Raw genomic sequence first — 12523 nt, 5'->3', positions numbered from 1 at the left:
TCCGTACTTCATAGGTTTTGAGGATACTAACAAAGTCATACCTTTCGAGATGCTGTCTAACAAAGTTGAAGGCAAGCACTTCGAATAAACCACTCCTTAAGATTTTTCATTGACCCACGAATGAAACACGCAGTGTTTTAATGAAAAACACAAAGAAATTGAATAAGGAAAAGCATACAATCTCACACATATGCACCCTCAAAACCTAGTCCCTTTCCATCCCTCTTATCACTAGTGTTTGTGAGCCACTCCTTCATATTCTTTTTTTTTTTCCTAGTTAATAATCACACACACTTATCTTTTCTAAGATTTGAACCATAATCTCCCTTTGGGAAGTAAGAGGCTGATACCACTAGGCCACTAACATGTTGGTCACTCCTTCAGATTCTTCATTATGTATAATATACACACACGCACACACAAAGAAAAGGGCGAAGGTGAATAAAACGACTGCGTTTAGTGCCAACATATTTGCACATCAAAACACGGTCGTTTTGTGTCTGATTACTTAAATGTCACCAAGGTTATTTCTATAATTTGCAAAATGTCGATTTTTTCTTTTTTTAAACAAATTGGTATATTAGAAGGTTAATTTCATAATTTAACCACAACTTAATTGTTCAGTAAGAGAATTGGGGCAATGTGATCAAATTTTATAGTGTTGGAAGTTTTCTAAAATAGATTGGGAGTATAAGATCAAAAAATGAAAGTAGCGAGAGTTTTGTGAAATCAACCCTATTATAATTACAAACTATTTATACATTTATAATTAGACCACATTAGCGGTCATTGGGGATCACCTACTCACCGGTAGGCAAGTCTTGTCCTTGGTAAAATATCAACCCATTCAGATTCAAGTTTAGGGAAAAAAATAAATTCTGACAACCAATCAACCGATTTCAAACCTGGCATTATAGGGTGGGGCACTGAAAGGTCTGACCTTTTACTACTCGGACAATACAGCCACACTTAAAATTCCTCCATAATTCACTACCTTATCAACACATGAATTCTCATTTTTTCTTTTTCTTTTTCTTTAAATACAAGCTGGTTTTCACCCAAAAAAAAAATTTTCTTTTTAAAATTTGATGGACTTTGCATTTTTCAGAACTTGAACCCAATTTGAGAAAATCCAAATATTATTTTCGATCTTTCAGTTTTCAAGTATAAGAACTAGTAGTATTTGAAAAGAAATTTAGAATCAGACCTGATAATTCCATGTTATTAAAGATGTGTTTGCAAGTTCAGATAAAAATGTTATTTATGTAGGATGGGATATATGACAGGATGGAATGGGAAATATAATGGAGGAGGATAAGAGATAATCCCAATCTTGTGTTTGGAAATTGGAACAGCCCTGAACATGCCACACTATCCCAAATTCCCAATACTGCATTTGGACAAGCACACACTAAGAGGCCACAACATGATTATATATATTTTGACGAAAATACCCATCTTGGACAATTAAATTCGAAAAGCATCCTTCATTTTTTTCCAAAAAAAAAAACCCTTAGGTTATTGAACTAAATTTCCTCCCATTCCAATTTCAAGCCATTCATTCATTCGGCGCTCCCAAACATACCTCTGGCACATTTTGTCAAATAACACCCTTTCATTAGACTTACCAAAAGTAACAAAAATGGAAGCTAAATATTGAATAAAAGGACTAATCATATTTGCTACATGAGCATGAATATAGATATAACACGAAAATAGGCGTTCAACTAGCAAGACAGGTCAATAAGATGACAGAAGATATCGCTAATAGGATTAACAGTTTACAAAGTGAGAAGATGCAGTTTTGGATATTTAAAAAACAAGAAAAGAAAAAAAGTGCTTCGTCGAGTGTATTAAATTAAAAGAATTACAGAGTTCAGAATGCATATCTATCTCTGCATATGACACAGTTTGACCATATTCAAGGTCTAATTTGCACAAATTTAGCTCGTAGTTATATCACATTTTAATTAGCTCAATACAGAAAATCTGCTGCGAAAGGAGGATGAGATTGAAGTAAAATATGCTCACGAAATGCCACCTGCTTCCGTGTTGCATCCACTTTAATCTGCAATTGAACAGAAAAAACATGGTTATTGCTCCTTTACCTTCAGGAAGAAGTGTATAACAGTGGATCTAACAAATTTTGTAGGAAACAAGTTTTCACTTGTCAAGAAAGCAATTAACATTTTATAAAATCTAAAATTTCGATATATATCCTATTTTCTCTTCATGCACTTGAAGCAACCACAGTGAACATATTGTTATGGTTAAATATTAAACAGAGCTAGATGTTTTTAACTCTACATGATAAACTGGCTATACATGATTGGACCATGATGGTTTCGGGCCTTAAATCCGTCTTCCAACTAGAAGAATTCGAAGCCACGCCACCCTGACAAACGTGGGTCCAACTGAAAACCAAACTAGAGTGGAACAATCCTATGCTCCTTCCTTGCTTTCACCCTCCTTCAGATGGAACAATCCTATTTCGGGCCTTTTCATTCATTGTGTTAGAAACTTTTAAATAGGTATATTCAACATAACATTATGAAAATTTGATGTTTTAAATATACTCAAAAGCAAAGGCAATTAAAGACGAGGGGGATTTTCAAAAAAGCCAAAAAAATTGAGCAGAGATGAATAGAATTGATAAAGCAACAGAGAGAAGAAAAAAAAAGTAGTTTGGCAAATTACCTCCAACCAGTATCGCAAATTCCACCAAGAAAGAATCATTTTTCCATACTCCTTTCCTGCAAGGCATTATAACTTCTACAAGCCTCTTCCTCTCTAATCTCCTTCTGTAGATCATGGCCTTCGGCAAGAGCGTGGTATACACAATAATTAGAATTAATGAATGAAAACAAATAATAATTAAGCATCCAAATTCCAATTACAAGGTCTTACTCTTTTTTGGCTATGCTTCAGCTACTACTGTTTTGGCATCTTTTCTTTTAGCAGGTTTCTTTTCCTTTGTCGTTTGAAAACTTGAGGGTAGTAGAGCCCTTTGTGAAGGTAATTCAGCAATGAAAAGCAGGGTTTGAGCCCAACCAGCATATTTGCCATATTTGCTCACAAATGCATCTGCCACGCGACTGCAAAGTTTAGGTGTCAGCCGGGCACCTGCAAGCTCGGGGATGAGATATCTAGTTGCAATCTTGCTCAACCCCAGCAACAAAACATGTGCACGTCAACATTTTAGGAACTCGTGTATACAACACTACAAATAATAAAGAATGCCAGGTGTATGGTGATTGCTGGTGGAAAGGTTGGTAAACAACTACAATTGCATGGTAATACACATATCTTACAGAGTGTCGAGCACTGTGCTGTACTAATAGAGCAATATCCAATAAAAAGGAATCATCAGACTAACTGCTTTCATGATCCTGACCTTTGACTTCAAGATTAACAGCTAGGTGAATGGCAAGTTAGATTTCATGCTACCAACGCAAACTAACTGGTAAGAAAATTAGCAGTGATGATGTCACTGAAATCTTCATACAAGCAATTTCTGTAGAAACAGAAAGAGAAATTCAGTTCTAACATATTGAATTTTGAAAATATCAGCATTGTTATTTCCTTCTAAACATTTTGATATTTCATTAGTGCTTTTCAACTTAGCCAAGACCATACATGAAAATGAGAATTTATACCTTGTACAAGGTTTAAATTTGGACTTCTTTCGGATAAGTAAGCATACAATTTTGGATCCATATGTTACATCTTTACTTGTTTTGGCTTATATATGTCAACATATAAACTAACTGAGCAAAGTGGAAGTCAGCCTGACTCAAACTGAGCATATATGCGAGTAAGCAAGGGACACCTGACTTAAGGCAGATGGACTTGGGCTGGAGTATGAACTAAACTATCTTATACAAGGGGCTGATTAGCCTGATTGGGAAACCAACCCATCTCATTCAAGTGTATTTTGGAGAGCTTCAAAAAGGGCAACCAAGTTCCGTTGGAACAAGTATATGCCAATTTAAACAATGTTAAGAAAGAACTTTGGAAACATATTCCCTTCTTTGTTCCTATCATTTTTCCAGCAACAAATACGAAAATCATGTTTGGATGGCTGGACTTTTGGAGTCACAAACATCAAGGATAAAGCCAGCATTCTTATCAAAACCATGCGGTCAAACTTCAAACTAGAAGTGAAACATTATATAGTGCTGTATTGGTGACAACATTATGTAGTCGCAGAAGCATGTTTCTGGGATTAGTAGATATACAACACTGGAAAGTTCACCTGCCACACATGAGTATCAACTGGAATGGCATGATGCTGATCAAGTGAGAAGAGAGCAATGCAGGCTGCCACCTTTGGACCAACACCAGGTAGAGTAGAGAGAGCATCTATCACCTCTGATAGATCTGATTCCCGGAGAGACATTAGCCACTCCACACCTCCACCAGGTTTTGATTGCAAAGCATCCACAGTGCCAATTATGTATTTAGCCCTGCTCATTTTATCAAGACAAAACCAAAATATGGTACACCAAAATTAGATGCAAAACCTACTATATAATTTAGTGTGGCAAAGACTTCTATACTCAACCATAAATTGAAAAGGTATACCTATGGTACAACGGATTTCCAGTTTTTCCAAACAGTTAAAGATACATATATCAGCCCTCCTATGCACAATCATATTATCATGAAGATTTACTTATTAACTTTCTGGACCTGAATAACATGTTGTTTAAGGCTCTATTCTGATAAATGTTGAATAATTTATAAATACAAAGTGAAATTGCACCCGTTAGTAAGGGTAGTCAGATATATAATCTGGTATATACTTACCCCTAAAGTAAAGCAACAACCTTTAATCAGGTTTGTACATCTAAAAATGCTTGTAAGAGAATCATTACAGCTGAAAGACAGCAAAGAGTGAGTTATTTCTTAACTGAGGTGGGTGATTCAGGACATAGATTTGAATATCCATATATATGTATATATATATATCATTAGACTAAATACAAGGAATATTCTATATTAAATAAAAGGACTCAAGGAATAAAGCTAGGAAGCCAGGTCTAAGGAATAGTGCCAGATATGCTAAATAAAATTACAATGGAACTAAATTTATCATTGAGGCAATAAAATCCAATAATTTAATATTGGATATTGGTTTAGAGCCACAATGAAATCTGTCAAGCTGAAGATGCAATGCTTTATGATAATAGATTTATGGACTTCTAACAACATATCAGTAAAATTTCGGGATTCACTTTCAACTTGATTTGGACCCAGATTAATGGCAAGTTTGTCTTAATTCCATATTAATATGAACTCAAATCAGCAAAAGGCTCTTATCCAACTAATGAGGGCTGGCTAAATAAATCCTGGTTCACCTTTCCGCTTTATAAAGGGCATCATAACCTTAGCAAAACTATGATACATTTTCTTAGTCTCAACCTATATTAGTTTTAGCTTTTCCATTTAACATTATCCTTACTGTGTATTCTGTCACCTTTCCTCACTGGTGTAGCTATCGATCCTCACTGTGCATAACCAAAACATCTAAATTAATTTCTCTCGTTTTATCTCAAACAAATACTTCAACCATCTCAAGGATGAGTTCATTTCAAATTATGTCATTTCTTTTCTTGTCACACATCCATCTGGATATATGCATTTCAATATGTTCATTCTATGAACTTGTAGTTTCTTAACTGCCTTAAGTCTGTCCCATTAAGTTATAAATGTATAATTGGTCTAATTACTGTTTCATAAGATTCACCTTTCAATTTTTTATTATTTATTTTTGATAAGTAGATTCACCTTTCAATTTTAGAGGTAATTAATTATGTGACTACTATCATCATCAATCTCCTAGCCTATGTGAATAATTGAACTTAAGTAACAAAATGATTTGCCTTTTGGTATATTTTGATCCTCAATCTTCACTACATCCCTACTTGTATTTATAACTTTACTAAAGTTAAATTCCATATATTTAGTCCTAAATCTACTTATCTTAAATCCTCCTGATGCTAATACTTCTCTCAAGATCTCTAATTTGGTACTTATCATATCTTTAGTTCCATCAATTTAGATAACATATTCATTAAAGGGTATATGACTATACGCCATGGATACTGTTTCAGATGAAGGCAAAGATGATGATGATTAAAGCGTGTATATTTTTTTGCGAGTTTGTCTCTGACTAAAGATGTGGCTTAATGTTGATAAACGATATAAGCCTACATAAATCAAAATTTTACTAGTTTCCCCCACAACTGTTCTTACTAAAGTCACAATTCAATTATACACATCCTCTATCGATGTTAAAATTGTACTCATAACTCCTTTACTTTCTAATACCCACTATAATAGATCACCATAGATTCTATCATAGATTTCTTCCAAATTGTATAAATTATACACAATCTTTCTTCTTCTCTCTATAACTTTCAGTTTAATCTCTTTAGTAAGTAAACAGCTCCTCTGTTTACCTTTCCAGCACAAATTGATTTTTTGACAATGTAACTTAAAATCTCATTTCCCTAATTAAGTCAACATACCATATTACCGCAATTGCTCTTCAGAAAAAAGTGAGCACCTTAAAGACTGGGAAAAATGAGCAACTTTTTTAATCAAAACTCTAACAGACATAGTAATTTCAAACAACAAAACATGGAAAGTAAATGCAATCACCATTCTGCATTCCCATTATGTGAAGCTAATTGAATAACTTCAAGTATTCCATAAGGAATATCTGCAAATTTAACGAGTAAAAAGCCCAATATCTGAATATCTCTCTAAGTTCTAATTCAAGTACCATTGTTACTTTCAATGTAGCTTATAGGCAAAAGAAAGAGATTGACACAAACCAGAAAAACAGGGCAATTAAACAAGAAATAAGTAAAACCCAACCTGTAACCAAAACCTGCCTCTCTGAGCTCCATCTCAGAAACTTGAGATAGCCTGTCCAAAGATGGGAATTCGTGGAATTCCAAACCTTCAACCGTCCCCAAACACTTCCCTAATGATGAAACAAAATCGACCATCCCAGTAATTCTCCGAATATTGTTGTTAGATGAACAGAGAAACTGAATGAGGCACTCAAGTGGGTCTTGCCTGAGCACTCGAGCACCGCCCAAACACTGCGCCAAGTCGGCGAACCTCGAATCGGAAGCCGAAAACGCCTCCCACAGATCACCCAAACAAATACCCACATTGAGAAAATCCAACAAAGCCAACCTAGCACTCTCCTCACATGCTGTGTGATGAAAACAATAAGCAACATCGCCATTATCCACCTCCTTGAGGGACACCAAATGGGACCCGACAACGCCTGTGTACTGAAAAGGCCCTGTTTGTTTCCACCTGAAGGTTTGACCAGTTGGGAAAGTGAGAGGCAAGAAAAGCTCCGATTTTCCGATATTGAGAGGCACCCATTTGAGGGCTTGGTGGTCTGGTGAGGATGGCCTTGTGGGTTGTGGTGATTTTGAGGGTTTGAGACTGGTGAGGATGTTTCTGGGTTTTTTTATGGAGTGTGAGATTGATTTGGGGGTGGTGTTGGAATGGAGAGTTCTGTGGAGGGTTTGCGGGGTTGGAGGGGTCGAAGGAGGGGTGAGTGGTGGCTTGGGTCTCTGTCTCTTCATGGTTAAGAGTGGTCTTAGTGATTGCATAAATTGATTGCTTGATTTGGAGGGATTTGAGCTCTCTGGCTCATGGGAGAGAGGGGGTGGAGAGACAAAACTGGGAGTTAGGATTTGGTTTTTGGGGAAAAAAAATAAATTAAATTATAGGTAAATTACAGAATCTCCCTTCATATATATATATATATTTTTTAAATAAAAAAATAATAGAATAATTTACTTAAATCACTCTTATAATTTATCATAATTACAGTAATTTTTCCTGTTGCTTGAAAATTTACCCGAATTTTTACTATTTGTGAAAATATCTTACACGAAATCCCTTATGTGTGACGGACCCTCAAATACATTAACTAAACTGTCAAAATTACTGAAATGCCCTCAAATTTATGTGATAAATGACTGAAAATACCATACATACATATATATATGGATAGAGAGAGAGGATCTGAGAGTTGACGATGCAGAGAAAATGCTGGCGGAGAAGCCGAAGCCACAACCGCAACAGCAGAGTTGCAACGTCACCGTATCTGTGTGTCCTGTTCCTGTGCTTTCAATCTCACACACTTCCATTCATCCCTTTTTTTATTTTTCTCTCTCTTTCTCCCATGCACATAGTTGAGCTCTCAGTCAAAGCAATTCATTAAGGTTTGTGTGTTGAAACTGGCTCAATCAATCTTCTTCTCTTCATTGAACGTACCTTTATAAAAACCATGGCCGGCCGCTAAGTAATTGTGTTTCTATCTGGTTCCTTTGGAACCTAATTTCAAAAACCAAAAAAAAAAAATTAATTATATTTTTATTTTTCTGCTCATTTATATGAAAGACAGTCAAACCCATCTTTCATTAAGCCTCTATTAGTCACTCTCTTGTATTAATTTGTGTTTGCATTGAAACTGGATCTATCCATTTTTTCTCTTCCTTAATTAAATCTTTATAAAAACATGGCCACCAAGTAAGTTTGTTTCTCTCTGGTTCCTTTAGAACCTCAATCTCAAAACCCAAAAAACAAAAAACAAAAACAAAAACAAAAAAGTTCAGAATACCAGAATCGGAGACAGATACACCGACGGCATCGGTGCCGGCGACACCAGGGATGCCGGCAGCTCCACTGTTCAATTCACTGCGAGTGGACTCGCCGTCTTATGATCGGAAGTAAACGCCCCGATGCAAGTGCTTGCCTCTTGACGTCCCTACCTGGGTGAAGAAATTAGGTATGGAGGTAAGTTATTTTTGTCCCCAATAGAAAAGATATTAAAGTCTCATATAGTCACATGCCTATCAAAAATCATCAAGGCTATAGTACTTCATCGCTGGAGCATGGCGTTTTATCTTAACATTTTAACTATGTCACTGGAAATATTGTGGCCCTCCTGCCGGAATGAGTTTTTTTTTTTTTTTTTTTTTTTTTTATTTATTCTATCTCCTTCTGCAATTCTCAATACTCAAGCTTTCCATCAACATCTATCTTCTCAATCCTCATTCGATCTCAATTATACAAAAAAATCACAATCAATAACCAAAAAAAAAAATGCAATCTGGGTATCCTAAAAAAGCATTGCCAAGACATGCCCATTTAAGATCACAACACTTTGTTGTACAAAAACTAAAAAAAAAAAATACAACTTGGGTAATTCAAGAAATGTAAAATTACAATCTGGGCATCAAACAAACAATTACTTAACAAGACATAATCAAAACACTCTCAATTTCAGAAATTGAAGAAACTACCATGTGGGTAATTGAAGAAATGCAAAATTATGATTTGGGTATCGAAATTGAGGTTGAAAGAGCTGAGTGGATGCGGGATAATTGATCAAATGGATGCAGGATAATCAAAGGACAGGGATAATTGATCAATGGCGGAAAATATATATATATATATACACACACACATATATCTTTTATAATATGAAATTATATAACCAAGGGTATTTTAGAAACTTTAAGTAAAAATAGTAGCTGGGGTCATAAATTTTCGTCGTTGACTCTAACAGAAAGGAAGTTCAGATATTTTCAAAAATAAAGAAGATCCGAATAAATTCTCAACCAGGAAGGAATGTCTCTATAATTATGGCAAATCATACGAGAAGTTTGTGTAAATTATCCAAAATAATAATATCAACAATTTTATAACTTTTAAATTTTAATTATATCATTGGATACTAAGGGCAACCAGTGTAATGCCTTTAGGAAGTCATGTATTGCTAGTGTTTGGCTTGGTATAAGGCTGGCAATTTGTGGAACCCACACGAAAAATAGCAAAAGACATAGCAACAGATAACAATGGTGTCGCGAGCCATGACTGGGCCCACAACTGCTGCAACGGCCCTTTTCCCTTTTTTTATTTTGGTTTTTTTCTTTACTATTTCCTTTTATATGTAATTTATTTTTATTGTAAAAAATATATTTATGATTTATGATTTATGATTTATGATCTATGATTTTGATTATTTTATTTTATTTTTTATTTTCAAATAAATATATATGATTTCTATTTCTTTGTCTTATGAATTTTTTTTTTAAAATTTGTCAACAAATTAATATATATGAACTTTTTTTAAAAAAAATAATATTGTTAGAAATTGTTTTTTTTCTTTACTATTTCCTTTTATATGTAATTTAATTTTATTGTAAATATATATATATATATATATACATATATATATATATTTATGATTTTGATAATTTTTTTCTTTAAAATTTGTCAACAAATATATAAGAAAAAAAAAATTAAAATAATATTTTATTCATCACAAACATATAATATGAAGAAATACATTTTACTCAATATTATCGTTAAATTTCTTCATTGCCAAATTTATTCCACAAATACTCCATGAGATCCCCATTGTTTTCTGCATTGCGAATCCTGCTGAGGCGAGTGGAGATGTGTACTGCCAAAAATGATCGGTCTTGATTGTACCGTGGAAGGTAGACCGACTCATCCGTTTGAGGTGTCCATTCTAAAATGTTAGTGTTGCCCTCGTCTTCTATGACCATGTTATGCAATATGATGCACGTTCTCATTATCTTGCTCAGGTCTTCTTTCTTCCAATAATATGCTGGTCCATGCGTTATAGCCTACCTTATCTGCAACACACCAAATGCCAGTTCAACATCCTTCATAACGGCTTATTGTCTTTGAGCAAACAACTTCTCTTTTCCAGTAGTTAGGTGCGGAATGGTTTGAATCAAAGTTGCCCACTTAGGGTATATACCATCAAATAGATAATACCCCAACGTACGGTGATATCCATTCACCTCGTAATTAACTGGAGGCATTGTATCATTAATGATATGATTGAATACTGGGAAATGATCCAAGACATTCACGTCATTGTGTGAATTAGCCATACCAAAGAAAACATGCCAGATCCACAATTTTTTTTGATACAACCGCCTCCATATAAAGGTAGGCTTATGATCTCTCCCCTTGTGTGCGCCATGCCACCCTTTAGGGCAATTCTTCCATTCCCAATGCATACAGTCCATAGAGCCAAGCATATCTATAAATCCTCTTTTTTCCCCTTTTTCGAAGTAAACGTGTAATGTCGCTTTCGTTTGGCGAGCGTAGGTACTGCTCCGCATACAATGCAATTACAGTATCACAAAATCTCTTCAAACTTTCGATCACAGTGTGCTCTCCAACCTTTATGTACTCATCACAAAGATCCGCTTAAATTCCATAGACAAGTATACATATTGCTGATGTCAAATTCTGTATAGGGGTGCACCCCATACGACCTATAGTATCGGGCTTCAGTTTGAAGAAGTTATCATGAGTTGTAATATCGTTCAAAATGTGAATAAACAACTATCGTCGCATTCGGAACTGTCTATGAAAGTATTCAGATGGAAACACAAGATTTTCAGTGAAATAATCTTTCCAGAGTTGTTATGCTGCATCCTCCCAATCATGTTTAATATATTGTATCTTCTTTGGTTAAAATAATGCTTTTAGATTCTCAGGCATAAAAATACCCAGAATCGTTTTGATCCTTTTATGATGTAATTGATAAACCATCTCCCGATCAGAATCTGACGAATTCTTTGAAGAATCATATTCGGAGATTCGAAATGATTGTGATGATGATGCCATTTTTTTTTTCTTATAAAGAAGTTGAGAATTAAAATAAAAGAAAAAGTGGTAGAGGAATCAAATAAGATAAAAAGGGACTTGAGGAATGAAAGAAGAGAAAATGGATTTGAGCAATTACAAAAGAGTAAATTAGTGGTTTATAAAGCCGTTGGGAATATAGCTGTTGGGTATACAACAATCTCTATAAATACCACACTCATTTCACTAAATACTCATCCTTCAACACTCATTTCACTAAATCATTATCCTTCAACGCTTATTTCACTAAATCATCATCCTTCGACACTCAATGGATCAGCGACCTCCATTAAACAACCCTCATTTTAACCAATATGGAAACTTCAAAATACTATCTCAATTCAATTATGGTTGGCACTTTCAAGATCCAATCCATTATGAATATACATCTCAACCCCAATTCCAAAACAAAATTTATTCAGAATACACACCTTAATTTCAAAATCCATTTAATCACCCTTACACATCTCATTTTCAAAATCCATCTAAACAACCTCCATACACACCTCAATTCTAAAATCCATCTCAACAACCCCCATACACTCCTCAATTCCAAAATTCATCTCAATCTTCTTAATCACAGCTACCCTAAAAGAAAAAAGGGTGGGAATTGGTCCGAAGAAGAATACATAGAATTGTGCAAAGCATGAATCATGATTGGTGAAGATCCAGTGACTGGTATAAATCAAAGCAAGGGTACATTGTAGGAACGAATTCATGCTCATAGGGTTAGGCAATTGGGAGACACGATGATCGAAGAAAGATCACACGGTACTCTGATGAACCATTT

The 12523-nt window shown here is 34.8% G+C and overlaps 1 protein-coding gene across 2 annotated transcripts; it reads right to left on the bottom strand.

Annotated features, from left to right (window-relative positions):
* Window positions 1-1738: 1738 nt before the first annotated feature.
* On the bottom strand, window positions 1739-7763 carry LOC132274515 (N-glycosylase/DNA lyase OGG1). 2 transcript variants are annotated; one of them, XM_059775806.1, is made up of 5 exons: window positions 6886-7762; window positions 4256-4466; window positions 2908-3157; window positions 2698-2815; window positions 1739-2068 (listed from the first exon to the last, which is right to left on the bottom strand). In XM_059775806.1, the coding sequence occupies exons 1-3, from the start codon at window positions 7641-7643 to the stop codon at window positions 2918-2920; spliced, it is 1209 nt and encodes a 402-aa protein (XP_059631789.1). In that variant the 5' UTR covers window positions 7644-7762; the 3' UTR covers window positions 1739-2068; window positions 2698-2815; window positions 2908-2917. The 2 variants fall into 2 exon arrangements, with proteins under 2 accessions (XP_059631789.1, XP_059631790.1); XM_059775807.1 differs by lacking the exons at window positions 1739-2068; window positions 2698-2815; window positions 2908-3157 and adding an exon at window positions 3164-3514 and having other exon boundaries at window positions 6886-7763.
* Between the last annotated feature and the right edge of the window lie 4760 nt (window positions 7764-12523).

Source organism: Cornus florida, unplaced genomic scaffold, assembly GCF_030987335.1.
Source record: "Cornus florida cultivar Cherokee Brave unplaced genomic scaffold, ASM3098733v1 CherokeeBrave_3.0.0_Hap2_Chr09, whole genome shotgun sequence".
NCBI lineage: Eukaryota > Viridiplantae > Streptophyta > Magnoliopsida > Cornales > Cornaceae > Cornus > Cornus florida.
This window is presented reverse-complemented; position numbering and strand designations above follow the sequence as displayed.

What these genes read in the sequence shown, in the direction of transcription:
- LOC132274515 (XM_059775806.1), bottom strand. Translation starts at nt 7,643, where the DNA reads ATGCAATCACTAAGACCACTCTTAACCATGAAGAGACAGAGACCCAAG. An exon ending in GAGGCAGGTTTTGGTTACAG is followed by an intron (nt 4,467 to 6,885) that starts GTTGGGTTTTAC and finishes TAAAATGAGCAG; the next exon opens with GGCTAAATACATAATTGGCA. An exon ending in TTGATACTCATGTGTGGCAG is followed by an intron (nt 3,158 to 4,255) that starts GTGAACTTTCCA and finishes GGGTTGAGCAAG; the next exon opens with ATTGCAACTAGATATCTCAT.